Source organism: Trichomycterus rosablanca, chromosome 18 (assembly GCF_030014385.1).
Source record: "Trichomycterus rosablanca isolate fTriRos1 chromosome 18, fTriRos1.hap1, whole genome shotgun sequence".
In the NCBI taxonomy this organism is placed as follows: Eukaryota; Metazoa; Chordata; class Actinopteri; order Siluriformes; family Trichomycteridae; genus Trichomycterus; species Trichomycterus rosablanca.
Window position 1 is genome coordinate 17,889,744 of NC_086005.1, and position 26,744 is coordinate 17,916,487.

At 40.7% G+C, this 26,744-nt stretch overlaps 1 protein-coding gene across 1 annotated transcript in view; it reads left to right on the plus strand.

The window, feature by feature from the left end:
- Positions 1–19,711, plus strand: part of xrcc4 (X-ray repair complementing defective repair in Chinese hamster cells 4) — an 89,495-nt gene extending 69,784 nt beyond the window's left edge. Inside the window, exons 6-7 of the mRNA XM_063014604.1 lie at positions 12,630–12,768; positions 19,442–19,711. Coding sequence (XP_062870674.1) covers positions 12,630–12,768; positions 19,442–19,547 — 245 coding nt within the window. The 3' untranslated portion in view covers positions 19,548–19,711. The remainder of the gene's footprint in view (positions 1–12,629; positions 12,769–19,441) is intronic.
- The last annotated feature ends 7,033 nt before the right edge of the window (positions 19,712–26,744 follow it).

Genomic DNA, 26,744 nt, shown 5'->3' on the forward strand with positions numbered 1-26,744 from the left:
ACTTTAAATTCTATTCTGTAACTAACCGGAAGCCAGTGTAGAGATTTTAGAACTGGAGTGATGTGCTCAGTTCTCTTTGTCTTGGTTAAAACTCTTGCAGCAGCGTTCTGAATGAGCTGTAACTGTTTAATGGTCTTTTTGGGAAGTCCAGTTAAGAGACCATTACAATAGTCCACCCTACTGGAGATAAAAGCATGGATCAGCTTCTCTAGGTCTTGTTGGCACACTAGACCCTTGATTTTGGCTATATTTCTAAGATGGTAGAAGGCTGTTTTGGTGATGGTTTTAATATGGCTGGTGAATGTAAGATCTGAGTCTATTAGAACGCCAAGATTTCGGACTTGGTCTTTGGTTTTTAGAGCCCGGGAACTGAGGTGTTCAATGACACTAGACCTCTTTTCTTTGTTGCCAAACACGACAATCTCTGTTTTGTCCTTATTTAACTGTAAAAAATTCTGGCTCATCCATTTATTGATGTCCTCTAAACACTGACACAGTGAATCTATTGGGCTGTAATCATCTGGTGAGAGAGCCAGATATATCTGTGTGTCATCTGCATAACTATGGTAATCAATGTTGTTAGCCTGTAGCATTTGGCCTAATGGCAGCATATAAAGATTGAACAGGAGAGGTCCGAGAACTGATCCCTGGGGGATTCCACATGTCATAGCCACTCTGTCAGATTCATAGCTGCCAATAGTGACAAAGTAACTGCAGTCTTTTAAGTAAGACCTGAACCAATTAAGGACTGTTCCGGAAAGTCCAACCCAGTTTTCCAACCTGTCCAGCAGTATTCTGTGATCTACAGTGTCGAAGGCTGCACTAAGATCCAGTAAAACCAGAACTGATATTTTACCTGAGTCACTATTCAGCCGTAGATCATTTACCACTTTTATGAGAGCCGTTTCAGTGCTGTAGTGAGCTCGAAAGCCTGACTGAAATTTGTCAAAAGAACCACTGTAATTAAAAAAACTGCTGACTTGATTGTAGACAACTTTCTCAATGATCTTAGCTGTGAAAGGAAGATTTGAGATCGGCCTGTAGTTGTTTAACACAGACGCATCCAGAGTTCTCTTTTTTAGGAGTGGTTTAATGGCAGCTGTTTTCAGTGACTTTGGGAAAACGCCTGATGATAGTGAGCCATTAACTATTTGTTGCAAATCAGTTTTTACAGAGTTAAAAATAGTTTTAAAAAATTCAGATGGCAGCATGTCGAGACAACATGTCGATGATTTAAGATGCTGAACTGTTTTCTCCAGAGTTTTTTGGTCTATTGTATTAAATTGTGACATAATAGTCATGTTATTTTTAGGTGTCTGTAGGGGCAGCATGGTTTTATTGTTTGACTGAGTGGAGTTAATGGTCAGTCTAATAGTTTTGATTTTTTCACAGAAGAAATGAGCAAACTCATTACATTTCTCTGTGGACAGAAGTTCTGGCGTGATCTGTTTTGGAGGATTTGTAAGCTTGTCGACCACGTTGAATAGAGTGCGGGTGTTGTTGATGTTCCTGTTAATGATCTTAGAGAAGTGCAGCTGTCTAGCCCTGCCTAACTCTGAGTTAAAACTACAAAGGCTTTGCTTATAGAGATCATTGTGGATTTGAAGTTTAGTTTTCCTCCACTTACGTTCAGCTCTCCTGCATTCTTTTTTCATAGCCATTACCATCATTGTGTTACGCCATGGTGCTTTCTGTTTGCTCAATGTTTTCATGACTTTTACCGGAGCAACCACGTCCATGACAGTCAATATTTTCACGTTAAAGTTATCCAGGAGTTCATCAACTGACTCTGCAATTAAAGTTGGTGATATAGCTATGGCCTCCATAAACCGAGAACTAGTACTTTCATTTATATTCCTTTTCTTAACAGAAACAGAGCTAGTTTGAGCATCTGGAGTGATCAGCATTTCAAAGAAGACACAAAAATGATCAGAGAGGGCCAAGTCCTTGACCAAAACAGAGGAAATGTTAAGACCTTTAGAAATAACTAGATCCAGAGTGTGCCCTCGAGTATGTGTAGGCCCTTTCACATGTTGCAATAGACCAAATGTGTCAAAAAGTCCAAAAAGTTCTTTGGTGTTGTTGTCCTTGTTATTATCTAAGTGGATGTTAAAATCCCCAGTTATGATGAAGAAGCTGTACTCAGTGGAGATAAGTGACAGTAGTTCAGCAAATTCATCTATAAAATGTGCAGAGTATCTTGGAGGTTTATAAATGGTTAAAAATAAAATGTTGGGAGTACCCTTTAAAATAAAACAGAGGTATTCAAACGACTTAAAATGGCCAAGTTCAGTCTTTTTGCACTGGAATACATCTTTAAATAAGGCAGCTACTCCTCCACCTTTCCTACCACTTCGACACACATTCATAGAACTGAAGTTTGCTGGTGCAGTTTCATTAAGAACAGTAGCACTGCTGCCTTCTGCTAACCATGTTTCAGTTAGAAACAGAAAATCTAAACCGTATGATAGAATTATGTCATTCACTAAAAATGATTTGTTGGCTAGCGATCTAATATTAAGCAGAGCTAGTTTTAAAGAAACCACAGGAGCCCCTGGGGCAGCCCGAGGTTGTCGTGGTACAGGTAAGAGGTTAGACTGGTTGACTTGATATGCTGAATGCGTTCTATTCTTTCTATTTCTAATCAACACAGGAATAGAAAACATTTCAGACATACTGGGTCCAAGCTTACTCTCCGAACTGTTGTCAGTATCATATCTGCTATAGCAAGGACCCTGAACACATCACAACGTGTTATCATTGTTTTGTATTCTGCAGCCGCTATCAGTAGCACTCGCTGAACATTCTGAACTCTGTACAGCCAGAGTAGATGAAGTACAAGGCTGCTGCTGACGGTGTTGAAGTGGCCTCAGAGAACGGGTAGGGGGCTGTGGACAGGGGGGAAGGGGTGCCCTGCGCTTTTTGGGTAAAACCTGTGGACTGGCTGAGATGGAGTGTGAGAATTTAGTCCCAGCACACACCAGTTTCTCCATTTTCTCTGTGAAATCCATATGTGGGGGTGATGTTGATGAGATAGAGAAGTTGGAGGATGACTGTGATGTCGCTGCTGCTGACTGCTGTGTCACTGTCTGATGATGAAGGTCGTAATAGCTTTCATCAAGAGTCAGAAACTCAGCCTGAGCTGTGTTTTCTAGTGATGGGGATTGTATGTTTGATGGTCCTTCATGGTTCAAAGCAGGTGAGGGAGGTTGAGGAGGCATGTATTGTACCGAGTCAGTCCAAGGAGCAGATGGGTGTCGAAGAGCAAAATGGAGGTTGTCCTTTAGTGCCTTTACTCCAGTCCTGCTTAGGTGGGTGCCATCTGGGTAAAAGAATTCTCTGCGCCCCCAGAATAGATTAAAATTGTCAATATAATCCATACCTTTCAAACAGCAGGTTCTGCTTAGCCATGTGTTGAGGCTGAGTAGCCGAGAAAACATATTAGATCCTCGGGCTGGGAGAGGCCCACTGATGAACTTCTGAGCATTCAGCTTCTCAAGTGTATTGAACAGTTCAGTGAAGTTGTTCTTTAAGATTTCTGACTCCTCTTTGCGAATGTCATTTCTGCCCACATGCAGAATAATTCGGTCGATCACTCCATGCTGGGAGAGAATGTTGGGAAGTTCCTCATTTAATTCTGAGACGGTCACGTTCGGGAGACAGCATGTTAGGATTGATCTGCTGCCCATATTCTTGATGGCCGAGTCACCGACTATCAGGGTTTTCGTAGTGGTCTCTGCATCAGGCAAGGGCCTCTGCTTGTTCAGCCTCCTGTTTTTGCTAGCCCGCTTTGAGTCCCCTTTTAAAGTCATCTTCACTGGTTTTGTTTCATTACCATTACCACTGGGGGTAACCTCGATGAAATTTCTGAGTGGTTCAAAACGATTCAGCAAAGGGATCGGTTTTTGTTGCGACTCTGCTATTTTCCCACGGGGTGCAATTTTGCTAGCTTTTGGAGTAATCTTAGCTTTCCGAGCCCATGATGAACAGTCTGGTGTGGAAGACATTAAAACAGCCACCTGCTGCTTTTGTGCTTTTTGTTTTGGTTTTGCTCCAAGTTTGTGCCACCGACTTGTTCTCTCACATGGCTCATTTCTGTTCCCCTGTTTTGACTGAATTCTGTCAAGCTTCGGGAAATCTGTTAAGCTTTCTAGTCTTAGCTTAGCTGGTTGTTCTGTATTAGATTTTGACTCACCCTCGAGTGATCTGGAACCATTTCTCCTATCCATTCCAGGTAGGATTGTGAGCATTTTTGTCTCCAGTAAAGCGATTTTCCGTAGGAGTCTGTAGCAGTTGGAGCAGCACGAAGAACCCGCTGTAGTGATAGGAGCCATGGTAGTCCTGATAACTGTGCCCGAGTTCAGTCTGACGGCTGGTGGAAAACTCTGTTAACTAAGCGTCTAGTTTAATGTAGTTCTGTAATTCTGTGCCTTTTTTGTCGATCTATTGTCAGTGTTTGCTGATTGAGCTCTATATTTTAGAAATAAAAGATAAAAAGTAACTAAAATAACTAAAAACTAAAAGCAAGCGGAGAGCAGACAGAAAGCGTGCAGCCAGAGCGAGCGTCAAGGACAGATCAGTCAGTGATGAGGCAAACTTTTATGTGAATGGTGAAGTTAACAAACAAAACCACCGCTATTGGTCTGACACTAACCCACATTGGATAAATCCCTCCAAGACTGTTGGAACACAAAAATTTATGGTATGGTGTGGTATATGGGGTACAAAGATAGTGGGGCCATTCTTCATCAATGGAAACCTCAAGGCCACTGGATATTTGAAATTGCTACATGATGATGTGTTTCCCTCTTTATGCACTGAAGCTGGCACGTTCCCTGAGTTTTTCCAGCAAGATGGTGCACCACCACATTATGGGTGTCAGGTCCGAGCATTCCTAGATGAACAGTTTCCTGGAAAGTGGATTGGTCGTCGTGGGCCAGTTGAATGGCCCCCAAGGTCTCCCGATCTGACCCCCTTAGACTTTTATCTTTGGGGTCATCTGAAGGCAATTGTCTATGCTGTGAAGATATGAGATGTGCAGCACCTGAAACTACGGATACTGGAAGCCTGTGCTAGCATTTCTTCTGCGGTGTTGCTATCAGTGTGTGAAGAGTGGGAGAAGAGGGTTGCATTGACAATCCAACACAATGGGCAGCACTTTGAACACATTTTATAAGTGGTCAGAAACTTGTAAATAACTCATGAAAGAATAAAGTTACGTTAAAACCAAGCACACCATTGTTTTTCTTGTGAAATTCTCAATAAGTTTGATGTGTCACATGACCCTCTTCCCATTGAAAAAACTAAAGTTGGATCCAAAATGGGCCGACTTCAAAATGGCCGCCATGGTCACCACCCATCTTGAAAAGTTTCCCCCTCCCATATACTAATGTGCCACAAACAGGAAGTTAATATCACCAACCATTCCCATTTTATTTAGGTGTATCCATATAAATGGCCCACCATGTATATACAGTGTATCACAAAAGTGAGTACACCCCTCACATTTCTGCAGATATTTCATTATATCTTTTCATGGGACAACACTATAGACATGAAACTTGGATATAACTTAGAGTAGTCAGTGTACAGCTTGTATAGCAGTGTAGATTTACTGTCTTCTGAAAATAACTCAACACACAGCCATTAATGTCTAAATAGCTGGCAACATAAGTGAGTACACCCCACAGTGAACATGTCCAAATTGTGCCCAAATGTGTCGTTGTCCCTCCCTGGTGTCATGTGTCAAGGTCCCAGGTGTAAATGGGGAGCGGGGCTGTTAAATTTGGTGTTTTGGGTACAATTCTCTCATACTGGCCACTGGATATTCAACATGGCACCTCATGGCAAAGAACTCTCTGAGGATGTGAGAAATAGAATTGTTGCCCTCCACAAAGATGGCCTGGGCTATAAGAAGATTGCTAACACCCTGAAACTGAGCTACAGCATGGTGGCCAAGGTCATACAGCGGTTTTCCAGGACAGGTTCCACTCGGAACAGGCTTTGCCAGGGTCAACCAAAGAAGTTGAGTCCACGTGTTCGGCGTCATATCCAGAGCTTGGCTTTAAAAAATAGACACATGAGTGCTGCCAGCATTGCTGCAGAGGTTGAAGACGTGGGAGGTCAGCCTGTCAGTGCTCAGACCATACGCCGCTCACTGCATCAACTCGGTCTGCATGGTCGTCATCCCAGAAGGAAGCTGACGCACAAGAAAGGCAGCAAACAGTTTGCTGAAAACAAGCAGTCCAAGAACATGGATTACTGGAATGCCCTGTGGTCTGACGAGACCAAGATAAACTTGTTTGGCTCAGATGGTGTCCAGCATGTGTGGCGGCGCCCTAGTGAGAAGTACCAAGACAACTGTATCTTGCCTACAGTCAAGCATGGTGGTGGTAGCATCATGGTCTTGGGCTGCATGAGTGTTGCTGGCACTGGGGAGCTGCAGTTCATTGAGGGAAACATGAATTCCAACATGTACTGTGACATTCTGAAACAGAGCATGATCCCCTCCCTTCGAAAACTGGGCCTCATGGCAGTTTTCCAACAGGATAACGACCCCAAACACAACCTCCAAGATGACAACTGCCTTGCTGAGGAAGCTGAAGGTAAAGGTGATGGACTAAACCCAATTGAGCACCTGTGGCGCATCCTCAAGTGGAAGGTGGAGGAGTTCAAGGTGTCTAACATCCACCAGCTCCGTGATGTCATCATGGAGAAGTGGAAGAGGATTCCAGTAGCAACCTGTGCAGCTCTGGTGAATTCCATGCCCAGGAGGGTTAAGGCAGTGCTGGATAATAATGGTGGTCACACAAAATATTGACACTTTGGGCACAATTTGGACATGTTCACTGTGGGGTGTACTCACTTATGTTGCCAGCCATTTAGACATTAATGGCTGTGTGTTGAGTTATTTTCAGAAGACAGTAAATCTACACTGCTATACAAGTTGTACACTGACTACTCTAAGTTATATCCAAGTTACATGTCTATAGTGTTGTCCCATGAAAAGATATAATAAAATATTTGCAGAAATGTGAGGGGTGTACTCACTTTTGTGATACACTGTATATATATATATATATATATATATATATATATATATATATATATATATATACAGGTCCTTCTCAAAAAATTAGCATATTGTGATAAAGTTCATTATTTTCCATAATGTAATGATAAAAATTAAACTTTCATATATTTTAGATTCATTGCACACCAACTGAAATATTTCAGGTCTTTTATTGTTTTAATACTGATGATTTTGGCATACAGCTCATGAAAACCCAAAAATCTCAAAAAATTAGCATATCATGAAATGGTTCTCTAAACGAGCTATTAACCTAATCATCTGAATCAACGAATTAACTCTAAACACCTGCAAAAGATTCCTGAGGCTTTTAAAAACTCCCAGCCTGGTTCATTACTCAAAACTGCAATCATGGGTAAGACTGCCGACCTGACTGCTGTCCAGAAGGCCATCATTGACACCCTCAAGCAAGAGGGTAAGACACAGAAAGAAATTTCTGAACAAATAGGCTGTTCCCAGAGTGCTGTATCAAGGCACCTCAGTGGGAAGTCTGTGGGAAGGAAAAAAGTGTGGCAGAAAACGCTGCACAACGAGAAGAGGTGACCGGACCCTGAGGAAGATTGTGGAGAAGGGCCGATTCCAGACCTTGGGGGACCTGCGGAAGCAGTGGACTGAGTCTGGAGTAGAAACATCCAGAGCCACCGTGCACAGGCGTGTGCAGGAAATGGGCTACAGGTGCCGCATTCCCCAGGTCAAGCCACTTTTGAACCAGAAACAGCGGCAGAAGCGCCTGACCTGGGCTACAGAGAAGCAGCACTGGACTGTTGCTCAGTGGTCCAAAGTACTGTTTTCGGAAATCAAGGTGCCAGAGTCTGGAGGAAGACTGGGGAGAAGGAAATGCCAAAATGCCTGAAGTCCAGTGTCAAGTACCCACAGTCAGTGATGGTCTGGGGTGCCATGTCAGCTGCTGGTGTTGGTCCACTGTGTTTTATCAAGGGCAGGGTCAATGCAGCTAGCTATCAGGAGATTTTGGAGCACTTCATGCTTCCATCTGCTGAAAAGCTTTATGGAGATGAAGATTTCATTTTTCAGCACGACCTGGCACCTGCTCACAGTGCCAAAACCACTGGTGAATGGTTTACTGACCATGGTATTACTGTGCTCAATTGGCCTGCCAACTCTCCTGACCTGAACCCCATAGAGAATCTGTGGGATATTGTGAAGAGAAAGTTGAGAGACACAAGACCCAACACTCTGGATGAGCTTAAGGCCGCTATCGAAGCATCCTGGGCCTCCATAACACCTCAGCAGTGCCACAGGCTGATTGCCTCCATGCCACGCCGCATTGAAGCAGTCATTTCTGCAAAAGGATTCCCGACCAAGTATTGAGTGCATAACTGAACATAATTATTTGAAGGTTGACTTTTTTTGTATTAAAAACACTTTTCTTTTATTGGTCGGATGAAATATGCTAATTTTTTGAGATAGGAATTTTGGGTTTTCATGAGCTGTATGCCAAAATCATCAGTATTAAAACAATAAAAGACCTGAAATATTTCAGTTGGTGTGCAATGAATCTAAAATATATGAAAGTTTAATTTTTATCATTACATTATGGAAAATAATGAACTTTATCACAATATGCTAATTTTTTGAGAAGGACCTGTATATAATACTGTATATTTGTGTGTGTGTGTGTATGGGGCTGTAGAGTGTAATCTTAAATGCAGTGCATTATATTATCGGCTTTACTGTATCTTTTACACAGATTCCCAAAATCGCTTGCGGTGCACTCACTGTGTATTGTGATTACATGAATTCTAATATTTCATGGTCCTTTAATTATTTTTATATTTTACTTAACAAAAATATTTTCGTGTTTTTACTTTCGCTATCGCCGCACTTTACCGCTAGCATGAGCCACTTGCTACTAGAGGGTCGTCTCACCTAGCTGCTGTCCGGTGGGGATGTTACGGGTCTTTTGCTGCGTGCGGTGGTAAGGGTGTGGGGATAAAAGCACGCGACAAGGTAGAGTCACTTGAACTGTTTAGTCAGGACTTCAATGAGTGTTACAACACTTTAGACTGCCTAGCTCCAGAACCCGAACTTCAATTCTGCGGCCATCCGTCTCATATACAAAACTAAACTTACTGCAGAACGTCCGAACGCACATGTATAAACCGGGTGCTGCATTCTGATTGGCTGAGCTGAATGTCGCTCACATATCGCCGCTGCAATATTGTCCCGCCCTTCACTGTCTCTGATTGGTTTAGACCATGATATTGGCCTAATGTGTGTCTGTTGTTGAACCGCAGGGAGACTTTCAGAGTCGCGGACCTCAGATTTTTTTTAGTCGCACCATTGAGAAATTAGGTCGCATGTGCGACCAAATTGGTCGCACTCTAGAGCCCTGATTGGTGTTCATCATATTCAATCACTAAAATTAACCAATGACCATTTAAATTACACTGTGAATGCAACACTTTCCCCTCATTTCCACCCCTAAGGACTGCTACCCCGCCCGAGTGATTTGATCCATGAGAAAACCAAATTTTGTTGCCCCATTGTGCTTTCCAAAAAGATACATCAGTAGGAGGTGAGTGAGATTCTTGTAAAAAAAATTAAATTAGCTTTACTTTCTTTACATACCAAAAAAATTGCTTTTCTTTTTAAGGAATCCCGTAACCCTCTGGTATTCAATGAAACAATAAGTAATTCTAAATTATTCAATGTAATAAAATTACCTGAACCTTGTTCGTCATAACTCTCACAACAAAATGTCCCACAGAATAATAAAGGCTGCAACTATAAGTATCAACTATAGAGTTATAAAGTTCGACCCCTAATAGGGGAAGTAACAGCCGTGTACATTACATTCCAACGCATTTAATCTCCCGTCCATCTACAAAGGCCTGCACGCCACAGAAAAAAGCTCTTTTACCATCCTTGCGGGCTTGCTCGACTTGCGGCCAGAGCAGAGACCTCATCTGTTTCTCCATCGTTGTTAGGTCCTCCCCAAAGCGCAGTTTACGCTCCTTAAGATAGACACTGCTTTTGGCCTTCAACCAAATAAGATCCCTCACCCAGCGAAATGCAAATGCAAAGCTTGTTCTCGGTTACCTTCACGTCGGCCCTGTCTATGTGCAACATCGATGACCATTTTATCGTAATCTTTCAGCTCCGGAGCCAGCTGCGTGCAGACATCCAACACTTTACTTTTAACATCCTCGCTTTCCTGTTCAGGCAAACCATACAGCCGCAGACACCATCTTCTCTTGTAACGTTCTGCCTCTAAAAGCCTTTCATCAAACGTTGAAACAATTTGTTCTAGCTTTTTGCACTTTTCTTTTAGCGTAGTGTTGTCTTTTTTCAGCTCTTGAATTTCTTCAAAAGCAAAATTCAGAGGTTTTGATTTCTGCTATATCGACTGAGTTTGCCTGAATCATCCGTTCAAGATTGTCTGACCTTTCGCTGATTTTTGCTGTTAATTCAGTGATGTTGGTTTGGAGCTCACGAAGTGATGGATCCCCTTTATTCTTTTTAGACGCAGGACTCTTTAGTGGGAGTGTCTGCAGGTGATGGTGGCATCTCCTCCAAATAATTTTGTAGGTCCGTGTCGCCTTCTAAAATGCCATTTTGCATGTTTTCGTCAGAATTCAATTCGTTTGAATATGAATGATCCGATAACGAGTCCATAGCATTCTTCTTTCTTTTTGTCACTGTTTTACTCAACTTCTCCATTCCGCTAGCTAGCAAGCCACACCTGTTAGCTCAACAAATCAAACTTCTGTTTCGGTGCGTCTGTCTTTCTTTTAACAACACAACGTTTTATATTTTCTTTTTTACATTATTATATATTTTTCTCATTGTAGTGCACTTTGATGCAAAATGGCACACACAGGCCACAAATATTAAATACAACAAATGCACTATTGTCATCGTTAACACACTGCAGGTAAAAACTGTTCACACGTGTCATATTGGTAAAAAGGGTTAAAATGATTAGGTAAACAGAATAAAAGTCATTTCAGATGCATGTGGCATTTCTGAGCTGTATTGTGACTTTAGCAATGAAGGGCAACAACAGAAGAAGAAGAGAAGGGGTGTCAGAGGTGGTGGACGAGAAGGAAGATGAGGATGACCAAGAACAAGAGCAGTTATGTCAAATACTGTATTCTGTGTAAAGCAGCACATGTATACAACAACATGAGGTCTGTCATGATGTGTCACATTTAAACTAAAACCCCGGAGAGGCCCCATGAATGTTTACGTTTGAACAAAGCTGGATTTATTCTCACAAAGAGGTGGAGAAGAGGTCCCAACATAACTGATCAACCTGCAATTATAGAAATGCCTGTCCATCATAGTGGCAATGTGACCATGTAGCCTAGCAGTTAAGGTACTGGACTAGTAAACCCACTGCAAGGTTGCCACTGTTGGACCTTTGAGCATGACCCGTAACCCTCAGTTGCTTAGACTGTATACTGTATAAGTTGTCTGGATAAAAGTGTCTGCATATTGCTGAAAATGTTAAATGTATGTGCGGCCATCAACAGCAGTGGGGTACTACTAACATTTCTGGATGGTCTACAAGATGCTTTGATTGGACTTCAGTGGGGGATCCTGAGCTGAGAGAGCACCACCCTGTGTACGTTGTCGCTTGACCAATGTGAGCTTTCACCTTAGTCAAAACGTATGTTAGTGGTTTATCAATAACCTCTGTTTCATAGATCTAAGCCTTCAACCATACTCTCTCTTCCTAAAATCATTTGAGGAATTCTACTCAGCGTACCCAGAAAAATCTGCTCCAGTCAATGGATGCCATGTGATGACATTAGAGTAGATTCTTCTCAAGCATGGATTCTGAATGGATTTTTTTTGCATTTTCTAGTTAGGGAGAATATTGCCTGTGATGTAGATGAAGTCCTGTGGCCTGACCGAGCCCAGAGACATGATCCTGAGGCAGAAAAATGATTGACTTTGCAAATTGTAAATACAATAAATAAATACATTGCAGTTCATATACTGTATTTCTTTGTTTGTTATCTAGTATTTAAATATGTAAACACTTCAGTAAATATGTTTTTATGTAAACAAAAAACATTTTAGAATTCCTGAATAAAGACTTTTGGGTTTTGCTATGTCAAAAGCACAGTGTTTTGTATTGTTTTATGTAGTGTGTAATGACTGCTGTGTAGTGTTCATGCATTGGCTGGATTTGTGTGTATTTTGACGGCAGTGTTTGGTTTTGAGCAAAGATAAAATAGTTTTAAATTGATTGTAAGACAAGTTAGAGGTTTTGTGAAAGTAGCTTACATTTTGGGTTTTGTGTTTACTGTTTTGAGAAAAGGAGAGGACAATTCAGAAAATGTGTTTTAGCAACTCAGAAAAACTGTAATACAAAACATACTTAAGTAAAAGTAAAATTACAGGTTGTAAAATCTACTTTAAAAAGTACAAGTACACAAAAAAAACTACTCAATTACAGTAACGCGAGTAAATGTAATTCGTTACTTTCTACCTCTGTAATCTATAAAGTTTTACTTGTAAGGTTAAAAACAGCAAAATTAATTTTTTTTTATACTTTTCTTTTTGTAAGAGTTGGCCAGCAATCCAGTGGACGAAAGTCTAAGTGATATTGCAGATGTTGCACCCAGCCGCAAACGGCGTCAGCGACATCTTCAGCACTTAGAACCTCAGAGCAAGAGACAAGCTCTGGAGCAGAGGCAGACTGTAAGGTGAGAATTTTATACATTTAGCTTAGCATAAAGCATATGCACTAAAATGTTTAAAGGTGGTCATACCATACTATGGGAAGAAATTCAGTTCATTGTACTTTGTCTTTTTTACTATGTAAACATTCATGTAGTACTGAATTATTTTGTTCTGTTGGCTTCCTACTTTAACAAGATATTTTTTCCTTTGCCAGTATTTTTATACAAAAGAAACTAGCCTTATGCAGCATTAACTTACAACAAAGCAACAATGCTTTTGGGTGTGCAGTGTCTATAGGAAAACCTCATACTTCTTAAAAATTGCTGTTTTAAAGCCTGAACTCTTTTTAGCTGTATTTACTAATTTTACCTTGTAACATTTAAATAGCAATAAAAAGGCACTTGTTTTAAAAATGATCGAAAAATAAAAAAAACTAATAACAGGTTTAAAAACATAATAGGTTCCCTAAATTATTACTTTGTAGAGCCTCCTATTGCTGTATTAGAGCCATCAGTCTGTTTGTAATTGTCTCTAACAGCTATGCATGTGTTAAGTCAAATACCTGGGTGAGGAACATTATAACTGCATGAAAAGTCCATTCACAGATTATCATCAGTTTTAGGTAAAGGCTTTGACAATCAAGGTCATTCAACTTTCTATGCTTAGACTTTTTTTGTTTGTGTTTTTGTGTGTTATATATTGTCTAGCTGAGGGTCAAATGTTTTCATACATGGCAGCATCATTTAAAAAAAATATTTTTGTATCCTTCTCCTAATGTATGCCGTTCTACAATTTTATACTGGAGCTTTTTTGAAAGCACCTGTACAAGCATGATACATTTTGTGTCATCAAGCTCTTACTGGTTAAGGAGCTAATCACTTATAAAAAACAGGTATGTGTAACCTAATAATTCACTTCTTTACTTTTTTATTATAAAATTGTCATTAAAAAACATAAACTAAAAAATCTTATTTTAAGTAATCAGAACCTTTGCTTTCCAAGTTGTGAACAGGTGCATCCTGTTTGCTTTAAATATGTCTTAGATATGTCTAGAATATTGCACTTGAAATGATTGTGCATGGTTTGGAAAGACACAATTTACACTTTATAATTTACAATTTACATTGCTTTTTCGCAAAAATAAGACATTAAATAAGCCATTAAATCCTGTCGGTGGGTCTTTATCAAATTGTGGCAGGGCGATAGTTACAGCTCATTGGTTTCAAATAATTTGAAATGAAAGAAGCTTGACACCTCAAGAAGTCTTGAACCTTCTTAAATCTAAAATAATTTTCATCTGGAAGTCAAGTAAGAACTCAACGGTCGCTTAAAATAAATCCAAAAGTCCTGTGCGGAGATGGGATAATCCTTCTGACGGACAGCCATTTCTGCAGTGCTTTGGGCAGAACAGCAAGCACTTTGTCCTTTGAAAACACTTCACATCACTGCACTTTACATCACCTGGCTAATACCATCCCTACGGTGAAAGATAGTAATAGCAAAATTATATGGGTAAAAACTGAGAGAAAAATACAGTGGGGGAAATAAGTATTTGATCCCCTGCTGATTTTGTAAGTTTACCCCCTTACAAAGACTTGAACAGTCTATAATTTTTATGGAAGGTTTATTTTAACAGAGAGAGACAGAATATCAACAAAAAATCCAGAAAAAAAACATTAAATAAAAGTTATAAATTAATTTGTGTTTAATTAAGGGAAATAAGTATTTGATCCCCTACCAACCAGCAAGAATTCTGACCCCCACAGACCGGTTATGTGCCCATGAGGCACACAAATTAGTCCTGTCCCTGTATAAAAGACTCCTGTCACAGAATCATTTTCTTCCGTTCAAATCTCTCGACCACCATGGGCAAGACCAAAGAGCTATCAAAGGACGTCAGGGACAAGATTGTAGACCTGCACAAGGCTGGAATGGGCAACAAGACCATCAGCAAGAAGCTTGGTGAGAAAGAGACCACTGTTGGTGCGATAATTCAAAAATGGAAGAAATACAAGATCACAGTCAATCACCCTCACTCTGGAGCTCCATGCAAGATCTCACCTGGTGGGGTAAGAATGATTCTGAGAAAGGTGAGGTCAGTCCAGAATTACACGGGAGGAGCTTGTCAATGATCTCAAGGGAGCTGGGAGCAGAGAAATGCTGGATATGACCCCAAGAACACCATCCCCACCGGGCATTTCTTTGCCTCCAACACGGCGAGTGGAGTTGATGCCAAAGAGCTAAATTTTTGTCTCATCTGACCATATCACATTCTCCCAAGCTTTCTCTGAATCATTCAGGTGCTCATTGGCAAACTTCAGACGGGCCTGTACATGAGCCTTCTTGAGCAAAGGGACTTTGCGGGCACTGCAGGATCTCAATCCATTACGGCGAAGTGTGTTACTAATGGTTTTCTTGGTGACTGTGCTCCCAGCTCCCTTGAGATCATTGACAAGCTCCTCCCGTGTAATTCTGGACTGACCTCACCTTTCTCAGAATCATTCTTACCCCACCAGGTGAGATCTTGCATGGAGCTCCAGAGTGAGGGCGATTGACTGTGATATTTGTGTATTTGTGTATTTCTTCCATTTTCGAATTATCGCACCAACAGTGGTCTCTTTCTCACCAAGCTTCTTGCTGATGGTCTTGTAGCCCATTCCAGCCTTGTGCAGGGCTACAATCTTGTCCCTGACGTCCTTTGATAGCTCTTTGGTCTTGCCCATGGTGGTCGAGAGATTTGAACGATTTGATCTGTGATTTGATCTGTGACAGGAGTCTTTTATACAGGGACAGGACTAATTTGTGTGCCTCATGGGCACATAACCAGTCTGTGGGGGTCAGAATTCTTGCTGGTTGGTAGGGGATCAAATACTTATTTCCCTTAATTAAATACAAATTAATTTATAACTTTTATTTAATGTTTTTCTTCTGGATTTTTTGTTGATATTCTGTCTCTCTCTGTTAAAATAAACCTTCCATAAAAATTATAGACTGTTCAAGTCTTTGTAAGGGGGTAAACTTACAAAATCAGCAGGGGATCAAATACTTATTTCCCCCACTGTAAATACAGACAAGTGCAGGGACATGCACCGTAAGATGACCTTATACAGAGTGCACACAAACTCTTTAAACATTACAAGTACTTCAGGCATACAGCCATAAAAACACACAAGAGTTTTTTTTGTAAGGTCTCTTAATTTTCTTGAGATGTCCAGATGTTCTTTTCTCTTAAATGTGGCCAACATGAAAGAGATATTGGATCTTGGACTTCAGGAAGACCACAGGAAACCCATTTTTTTCCTGGGAGAAGAGGTGGAGGTGGTGGAGGGCTACAAATACCTTGGTGTTTATCTTGACGACAGACTGGACTGGAAGCGTAACACAGAGACTGTCTACAGAAAGGGTCAGAACAGGTCCTTCAACGTATGCAGCAAGATGCTACATATTTTTAATTGGTTGTTGAAAGTGCAATTTTCTATGCAGCTGTCTCCTGGGGATGCAGAGCCAAAGACTCCAAGAAGCTAAACAAGCTTATAAGGAAGGCTGGCTCTGTGCTGGGTTTTGCTTTGGAACACCTAAAGCTAGTTGTTGAGCAAAGAATCTTGCACAAGCTTCTCAGTATAATGGACAATACCACACACCCGTTGCATGGCCTGCTGATCAAACAGCAAAGTGCTTTCACTGGGAAAGGTCCGCCAACTCCGCTGCAAGAAAAAGTGCTACAAGAAGTCATTTCTGCCCACCGCAGTAGTAATCTAGAATGACTCTGACTGGTGCACGAGAAAGAAGCAGAGCCTATAGTACCCATAAAAGACAATCAATATTGCAAATGGTACTATTTGATATGCAAATTTGCACATGGCACTGTTTTATTTGCACAGCATACAATTGCACACATAATGTCTATAAACTGCACCTTTTAGGCAGTATACTGACCTTTTTTTGAAAGGTATATTTAAAACATCGGGTAAAGAATTCCGTAATATTTGATCTTGAACTTAGATTTGATAAAGGAATTAACTTATTTAGGAGTAGCTTTTACCAACTTACGTCAACTGTCAAAATTAAATGATTTCTGTCTCCAAGATTGGAGTAGGTTATACATGACCTTATTTTTATTTTCCCCAAATGTGACAGCTTGTACATGGGTATAAAAAGTCCTCATTAGCTTGTTTACAGTAAGTTTAAAATGCAGTGGCACACCTGCCTACATATACAAAAAAGAGACATCACTTCAGTCTTGGCATCCCTCGAATGGCCCCCTGTGAGTGAAATGATCCTGTTTAAGTCCTTAAATGGATTTATGCCATCTTACATAGAAGACTTGCTCAAACTCTATCCTATTGCAGGTCTTTGAGGTCATTAGATCTGTTGGTCTTGGATGGCCATGCGCTCAGCTGGAGCTCAAAGGTGACAGAGTCTTTGCAGTTGTGGCACAGAGACTGTGGAACAGTGTACCCATCGACATTAGGTCTGTACCCTCAACTGCTGCTTTTTTTAGGTTAGGTTTAGGTTTACTACAACCCCAAATCAGAAAAAGTTAAGATGGCATGGAAAATGTTTCTTACATTTCCTTTGACTTTTATTTGATTGCAGACAGGATGAACCTGAGATATCTCATGTTTTATCTGCTCAACTTCATTTCATTTATTAATAAACATCCATTCCTGCATTTCAGACCTGCAATACATTCCAAAAAAAGTTGGGACGGTAAATCATTTACCACTTTGTAATGTTGCTATTCCTTTTCACCTCACTTAAAAAAAAATTTCTGACATAGGTCAGGACTGCAGGCAGGCCAGTCCAGTACCCGTATCCTCTTCTTGTACCCGTACCATTCTATATAAAATGGCGGTCAACAAAAAATATAATAAATACAACAATGTTTAATTCATAAATGTATTTATCGTGTATAAACTTACAATAAAGCATTCTTCCGCGACGCAAAATAGTTTGATTAACAGTGTTGCTAGGCAACATGAGGGCGAAAATAACATTAACTTTTTCGATTCAGTGGCGTATTAATATGGAATGATGTGAGGTGGTCCTAGGTGTGCGTTTATCGGGGATTTTACAACGGCTTCGAACGCGGCTCAGCCAATCAGATTTTAGGACCGGAACTATCCGTTTTATAATCCCCGATAAACGCACACCTATGACCACCTCACATCATTCCATATTAATACGCCACTGAAAAGAAAAAGTGAATGTTATGTTCGCCTCATGTTGCCTAGCAACACTATTAACGAACTACCTGGGGTCGTGGAAGAATGCTTTTTGTAAGTGTTTTTGTAAATTAAAACATTTATAAATTGACCATTGTTGTATTTTATTATATTTTATGTTGACCGCCGTTTTATAAAAGCAATAAGCCACTCGAGACCGTGCGTTACTGCTATGATTTTATCAAGGGGAAAGACGTTTTAGGCTTCCAAAACAACCTTCCCCGTGATAAAATCGCAGTAACGCACGATCTCTCGTGGCTTATTGCTTTATCAGAGACCAGGATATTCCATGACTGACTTTTAACCATTGACTTGGAAGTTTGCTTGGAATCATTGTGTTGCTGGAACATTTTATTATCACTAGGGATCAATTTCACCACAGAACAACAGGAAACAGAAACACAACAGGAACGGTGTCTTCCAGGTGTCTGTAGGCCTATCCAAATTCTTTCTGGCATATACCAGTCGATCCTTCCTGTGCTTCCTGGTTAAAAGTGATGTGCATCGTGGTGTCCAGCCATGAATTCCATAATTTTATGGTTGCCACAGACACTTTGGTCTTAGTATTTATTAAGTCACCTTGTACCTTTTTAATGCTGTAATACTGGCTTTTTTGTTGTCCTGATGAGATTGTTAAGACCTCTGAATAAAATGTTGGGTTTTGTCCTACATCAAAGCAGATTCGCTGCTACTGCTGCTGCTGAGACTTTTGGACATAACTATGGACATCTTTTTGTCGAATTATTTCCTTTCTCAATTTTTCTGACGACTCCTTCGTTTTTAGCATGGTTAAAATGCACATTGAACACATTTCTGGGTGCTGTTTATATAACACATCCAAGCTGAAGCAAATTAAGGTTTTTTATTGGGCTCTCATGTTGTAAGGTCATAAAGACCAGCAGTAGCTTTTAAGATTGTGATATGGTGGTATTAACAAAATATCCTATTACTAAATACTACATCATTTTTTTGTTTATTTGCTGTATGTGCATCCCTTTAAGGCCACATGATATATTTTATTGGCTGCTTCCAGTATGATAATGGGTTAAGTCATCTTAAAGTTAAACCCCATCACTGTAGTCACTGCATGTCAAGCTATTTTTTCTACCATAATGCCAAGGCAATAAAATAACTGGTACTTTTCATTCATTATGTAAAAGGGGGTATTAGGGAAATGGCATTGCTGATAGTCTGTTAGATGATGAAGTTTAAAGTGTTAGAGCATTAAATTTAAGTGTGTTTGTCACACACATGGCATTGTGTCATGTACATCTGTTGTAGTACAAGTCTGTTTTAAATTGTGGTAGTTACAAATGACAAAAAGAAATTATGAATGGATATTCTTGACTCATTTGATTTGCTCATGGTGATCATAAATATATGTATTTTATAACCTATTAGAATTCTCTCAGAATTTACCTTTTTGTTGATTATATAATTTGACCAAAGATATGTATGTGTATTTTAACAGTGAGAATAAGCTGCCTAAAGAAGAGAAAGCAGAAATTAGTAATGCTACAGTTCAAAAGCCTGCACAAGTTAGTCCAGACCCTGATCACCTGTTTGATGACATCTAACTTTCCTTCATGGTTGACTTATTTTACTGTTTGTAATACAGAAAAAAAATCTTTGATGACATCTGATTATTATTTTCAATAAAATAAATAGCATAGATGATAAACAAAGAGCAATTTTTTCTGTGTATGTATTGTATGTTTACTAAATAGTCAGTTTTACCTCAGTGAGTCCTCAGAGTTTTTTTTAGCACTTTTAGCATTTTAGCCCCATGGTCACTGCACTTACCACTTTTCATAAGAAACTTTCCGATGCTGTCAGACAGAGGAATTTAAGAAGATGGGCTCCAATTGCTGCTCTTAAACAGGTAAGATTTTCACACAGGATTGCTGAGGGAAACTTCCCTACAAACTCTGTTAGTTGAAAAACACACTTAACAGTTACAAACTGTTAACACTTTCTACATAACTTTCTTTAACTGATTTAAATTTTTAAAAGTTGATAAATAATTAATAGTAATTTATTAGTAATTAATTTCATTTTATGGATTTATGTAAGATGTTACACAAAAAAGTATTTATACAAGTTATTCATTATCATAAATCCCAAAGACACAACTACTGCTAACCTCAATAAACACGACTACAGTAGATACAAATAACATTTTAAACTATACAGCTATAAACATACTATGTAAACAAATACAATCATTCACAAATAAATCAGTAATTGCATTTGATGGCAGACAATAAATTTTATACACAAGTAATTTATTTATATGAAATTAATGTACATAAATATATGGTTATTGCCATACCCATGTACAATTTCTATTTTCTGACAGGGAGAAAGACCAAATAAATACTGCAGTCTGGCTGTGAACTTGCCTCTGCTAAAGCTCTTTTCTGATGACACACAAGATACCAAACTTGATTTTCACCTCAACACGGAAACCCTAAAAGTGCTCTTCCAGCTGGTCGATCACAAGAGCACTCATGGCTGGAGGTCATTTACTGACATTTGTTTATTTTATCATTTTGGCTGGCATGTGGCATATCATATCGTGACATTTCCAGTGCATTTTTAATGCCCCGTGCTACATGGTGATTCACCGGGCGGTTAAAGAAATCTCTCCAGAGCTAATTCTCTCCAGAGCCTTTCACCATCCAAAAAAAGACACTTTTTAGAGAATCACTGAAGGCTTTGTGTGACTGGGGAATTACACAGATTTGTGTTGCATAGCTGGTGCCACAGACAGGTGTCATGTTAGAATAAAAGCGCCAGGAAAACCTTATGCGCAGTGTTACAGGAACCGGAGGTTCTAGCCATCTGTTCACTTACAAGCTGTTCACTTGTGTGTATGTTTTTTTGGCTTTCCTGGGTCAGTTCATAAGTACTCTTTTTTTATTGAAAGAATAATACAGTTCAAGTTGTGTGACATTACATTTTCTTCCAATATTATTATTTTCATACATACAAACATATACAGGCAGCTATTGTGTTACAACATTCAATACAAATACAACATGTACATTTTAACATCTATACCCAGTGTTTTAAGGTCACAGGTCTACTCATACTCAGCTTGTCAGGCAGATCAGAGTACACACACATATACAAGTATAAACATACCTACTTACACACAAGCACATCTTAAAATACATTTAATTACAGTCAATTGTCTACATCCTAACTCTTTAAGGTAGCATCTTAAGATTCTTGAAATAAGATTAAAAAAAAGGTCCCCATTTCAGGTAGAACTTTTTCACAGATCTCCTCAATGTGAACTTGATCTTTTCAAGTTTGAGGTATAGCATCACATCCTTCAGCCAGGCAGCAGCAGATGGACCGTTAGAAGATTTCCAGGTCAGTAAAAGTCTCCTGTTGGCTAAAAGGGTTGTGAATGCAATAATGAGACTTTTATTTAAATTCAGGATTCCATCAGCCACACCAAATATGGCCATAAGTGGGCAAGGTGTCAGTATCACCTCAAAAATTTCACTTATAGTTTTAAAAACTGTTGCCCAGTACTTAACAAGTCCAGGGCAAGACCAAAAAGCATGGACCAAGTTGGCTGGAGAAAAGGAACACCTATCACAGCTTGCATCAAGCCCAGGATAGATGGCAGCAAGCCTGGCTTTGCTTAAGTGGATCCTATGTAGAACTTTAAATTGTATGAGTCCTAATCTAGCACATGATAATGAGGAATGGACCCTGTCTAATGCTTTTTTCCAATTTTCTTTAGACAGATCTATACCAAGTTCTTCTTCCCATATGTTTTTTTTTTTTAGGTTCTGGTTTTCTAATGACATCAGGCGAGAGTATAAGTCAGAGATAAGCCCTTTAGTTTCAAAGATGAGAGTGAGCTTTTCCCACTGTAACCAGTGAAAGATTTGGAAAAGATTGAAACATTTTTTCATTTTTTTGACATCTGTAAGTATTTTAAAAATTATTTGGGAGGCTGTGTTTTCTATGCAGATTATCAAAACTGTCAAATATATTATCTGTGTATAGGTCTTTAATACATGTGAGACCACTCAAACCCCACTGTCTAAAAGTTGAATCAAGAATAGAGGGAGGGGACAGGTGATTTTTTATATGTAGGGCCCTGGACCAAGGCCATAGTAATCTTATAATGGTGATGAAATTGATAGAAAATGTTGAGCGTGGAAAGCACCACAGGATTGGAAGTAAACTAAGAAGGCTTCAGCGGCAGGGAGGAATAAACTAAGGCTGGGAGAGATGAATGGCAAGACTGTATCTCAAACTGACACCAATTCGCATCTGATTTGTGAAGCCAAAATAGTATTTTTTGGATATTGGATGCCCAATAGTAGTGAATGAAGCTAGGGAGGCCCAGCCCACCTACCTCTCTGGAGAACATGCTTATTAACCCTTGGGACTTTACCTTTCCAGACAAAAGAGGATACAGATTTATTAACTAATCTGAATAACAATTTAGGTATGAAAACTGGCAGACATTGAAACAGATAAAGAAACCTGGGCAATATTGTCATCTTCACTGATTGTATTTTCCCAGCTATAGTAAGAGGGAGGCTAAGCCATCTATCAAAATCAGCTTTCATTTGGTTAAGTTGAGAGGTATAGTTAGCTTCACACAAAGATCAGAAAGAGCGGGTGATGTGTAGTCCTAGATATGTGAAACTATGTTGACATACGGGAAAAGGCAAAGATTACTGTTGAATTTGTAGGGATAGATAGATAGATAGATAGATAGATAGATAGATAGATAGATAAGATAGATAAGATAGATAGATAGATAGATAGATAGATAGATAGATAGATAGATAGATAGATAGATTAGATAGATAGATTAGATAGATAGATTAGATAGATAAGATAGATAAGATAGATAAGATAGATAGATACTTTATTGATCCCGAAGGAAAGAGGAAAGTTAATACAAAATTATTAACGGGAAAGCATTCACTTTTTTGAATATTTAGTTTATATCCAGAAAAAAGTAACGAATTGGGCTAGTAAAGAGACAATTGCAGAACAACTAACAGGATCAGTAACATAAAGCAAAAGGTCATCGGCATATAGGGAAACACGGTGCTCCATGTCTCCTCTCCTAATGCCTACAGTGTAGTTGATCTAAGTGCAATAGAAAGAGGTTCAATAGCTATTGCAAAAAGAAGTGGTGATAGTGGACAGCCTGGGCGAGTGCCACGCATGAGCAGAAAATAATCTGAACGACAGTGGTTTGTTTGTAAACATGCTGAAGTGGAATGGTATAATAACTTCACCCATGCTACAAACGTGCTACCAAATCCAAATTTCTGTAAGGCTCTGAGTAAATACACCCACTCCACCTGATCAAAAGCCTTCTCAGCATCTAGGGAGATAATGACCTCTGGGCTCACAGTAGTGCTAGGTGAGAAAACCACATTAGCCAACCGATGGATATTGGAAAATGAGTGCTGTTTCTTTGGCCTGTTTGGTCTTCTGATATTATATTGGGAAGACAGTGTTCCAAATGGGATGCTAGAACCTTAGCTAAAATTTTCATGTCTACATTCAAAAGGGATATGGGACAGTATGATCCACACTGGGTAGGGTCCTTGTCTTTTTTAAGAAGAAGTGAAACAGATGCTTGTGATAGAGTCGGTGGCAAAGAGCCCTTTTCCAGATACTCCATAAATACTTCTGAAAGGAGTGGATTAAGCTTATCTTTAAATTTTTTATAAAATTCTATTAAGTAACCATCAGGACCCGAAGTCTTACCACTATGTGTTGCAATAATGGCATCATTAATCTTTTCTTGGCCCATAACTCAGGAAGTTCTCTGATGTTTAAAGGAAAACACAGGTCCAGTATGACTGGTGAATAATGTGATATAACTATAGCAGTGTATGTAATCGCTAGTTACGAATGTAACTGTGGTTATGTGAGTAGTGGATGACCGCCAGGGTGGTGCCTAGTAGTGGATAATCCCGCGCGTGCGCGCTTCAGACCGAGATATTTTATACCAAATTAGTCACACGTGACCCCTGCAGTGATGTCACTTACTGTATAATACACCTGTGACTCACGCAGTCTTCCTCAGGAACCTGGAACGTCTCGCACACTCCGAGTGGCGGTCATCCACTACTCACATAACCACAGTTACATTCGTAACTAGCGTTATGTTTCGTATCTCCTGACCGCCAGGGTGGTGCCTAGTAGTGGATGATTTATGCCCACGCCGTCACGAGGAGTGCTTCAACTCCCACTCGTGGTAAGGGACAGGACAGCCGGTGCAAAGCCAGACTATGCTGCAACATTCACGTTGTAAAAGCGTGAAAAACGTACATGGCAAAGATAAACACACAAACCTCCGCAATGGGGACCCCTCTTAAAGCGGTCCAAGATGTGGAAACTCTTCTGACAGAGTGACCAGATGACAATGCGGGTAAAGGACGGTTGTATGCCGTGTAGGCCATTCCAATGACCACCGTCAGCCAGCGAGAGACTCGCTGCTTAGAAAAGCAATGACCACGCTTAGCTTCCGAGAAACAAACAAGAGCTGATCTGTCTTTTGCACAGACGCAATAGCAGATACATAGCATCTCAACACTCTGACAGGGTCCAAGAGCTGATGCCTGGGGTCAGACTGATCGTTATATACCACCAGACTAATAGACTGGTTAATAAATTCTGTCCCGAGAACTTTCGGAAGAAGAGCTGGGTTTTGTCTCAATTTAACAGATGCCCCATCCAGGCCCCACCTGAGACACTCTGGCTAACCGAAAGCGCATGCAACCCGCAAACACGCTTCGCCATAACAATAGCCAGCTACATGCTGATTTAAGGGACAACCACTTGAGACCAACCTGGTCTAGAGGCTCAACTGAGCACTGCAAACATGTTCCAGCACCAAGGAGAGGTCCCATGGTGGCGGACGAATCACACGGGGGGGTCTAAGCCTCCTCGCACCTTTTAAGAAGGCCACAACAAGCTTGTGTGAGCCCAGAGATGAACTGTTATTCAAGGTCAATTGGCTCGATAGAGCGGCCACGTAGAACCTCAGAGTGGGTGAAAACCTCCTAGAGTCCAGCAACACTTGTAAGAAGGAAAGTATTGTTTCCACAGAACAGGAAGGAAGATCAACCAACTGTTCCATGCACCAGTTCACAATGACTGCCATCTACCACCATACAAAGCTCGAGTAGATGCTGTTCTGGCATTTAGGATAGTGTTTCACCTTCCTGGAAGACATGAGGAGAATTCATTGTCAGCCCTAATGGCAACAGCCAAAGCTAGAAAAAATTCTGGTCGTGGATGCCACACTTGAACCTTCAGTTGTGAGAGGAGGTCCTTTCTTAGGGGGAGCCTCCACGAAGTACCCGAAGTAAGACAGTAACCAGGGAAAACCATGGTTGTCTTGGCCATCAAGGCGCTACCAGAAGAACCTTGTGGCCCTCCTCCTGAACCCTGCCCAGCAGTGCTGGCAGGAGAGGGAGCAGAGGGAATGCAAACAGCAAATCTCTCGGCCAGTTGTGGGGTAATGCATCCTGACCGAGTGGGCTGTCCTGCTGGAGTTCCGAAAACCATAGCGGACAATGAGTTGTGTCCGGTGAAGCGAGCAGATCCATCCGTGACTGGCCAAGCTTCTCCCATATTAGCCACATCCGGGTGAAGTCTCCAATGACTGGGGCTCAGAGCCTCGAGAGAGCGTCCAATTGTCCCATTGGTCATCCCTGCCAGGTGAACAGCCTGCAGAGAGAGGAACTCCGGATGTACTCGTGTCCACAGCTCCTTGCCAAATACAAGAGCGCTCAGGACCTGGTGCCACCGCAATGGTTTATATGATAAACCATGCTCAGGTTGTCTGTGTGTACCAACACATGCCTGCCCTGCAAACTTTGGGAAAAAGAATTCCAAGGCAAGTTTTACGGCACATACTTCTTGATATTGATGTGTTCTCGAGCTTGGCTCATACACCAAGTGCCCTGAACCACCTGTTCCGTAAGCTGCCGGAAGCTGACGCATCTGTCGTCACCACTTCCCTGCGTGTGGGTATTTGCCCCATGTTCACCCCTGACAAGATGAACTTTTGGAGAGCACCATGGTTTGAGAGCTGGCAGACACTCTTCGCGGACCTACATATGCCTGTGGCATACAGGATCCAGATTGAGAGAAGTGAACCATATCTGAAAAGGTTTCATGGAGTTTCCCCAACGTAACAACCTGTGCAGCCACCGTAAGGAGGCCCTGGAGATGCAGTAGCCTTAAGAACAGAACTCCCATGTTGAGTTTCAGGCGGCACACACGAGACAGGATTGTTTGTGTGTGGGTCCCGGGAAGCGAGGCTGGCATAGACAAGTCTAGCAGCCGGCAAATAAACTGGATCTTCTGGACAGGGAGGAGGATGCTCTACTACAAGTTTATTGCTAAGCCAAGCACTTGGATGCAAAACAGCGGCCACTATGTGTCCACAAGTGCCCTTGCTCGTGAGGGGGGCACACACAAGCCAGTCATCTAGATAAGGAAGGATTTTTAATCCATGAGGGGTGCCAGAGCTGCCTGCTGGAGCATTCGAAGGGAAGAGCCTGCGGGTAAGAATTCAACCGACGGAGGTCCAGAATTGGCCGGAAGCCTCCGTCCTTTCTGGAACAACAGAATGATAAATAGAAGCCCTCTGGTTGAACATGAGGATCTGCCACCTCTATTGCTCCTCTCCTCAGGAGGGAACAAACTTCCTGAGAGAGAGTGGAAGCATGAACTTGTTTGTCATTGAAGTTACCCTTGGCAAG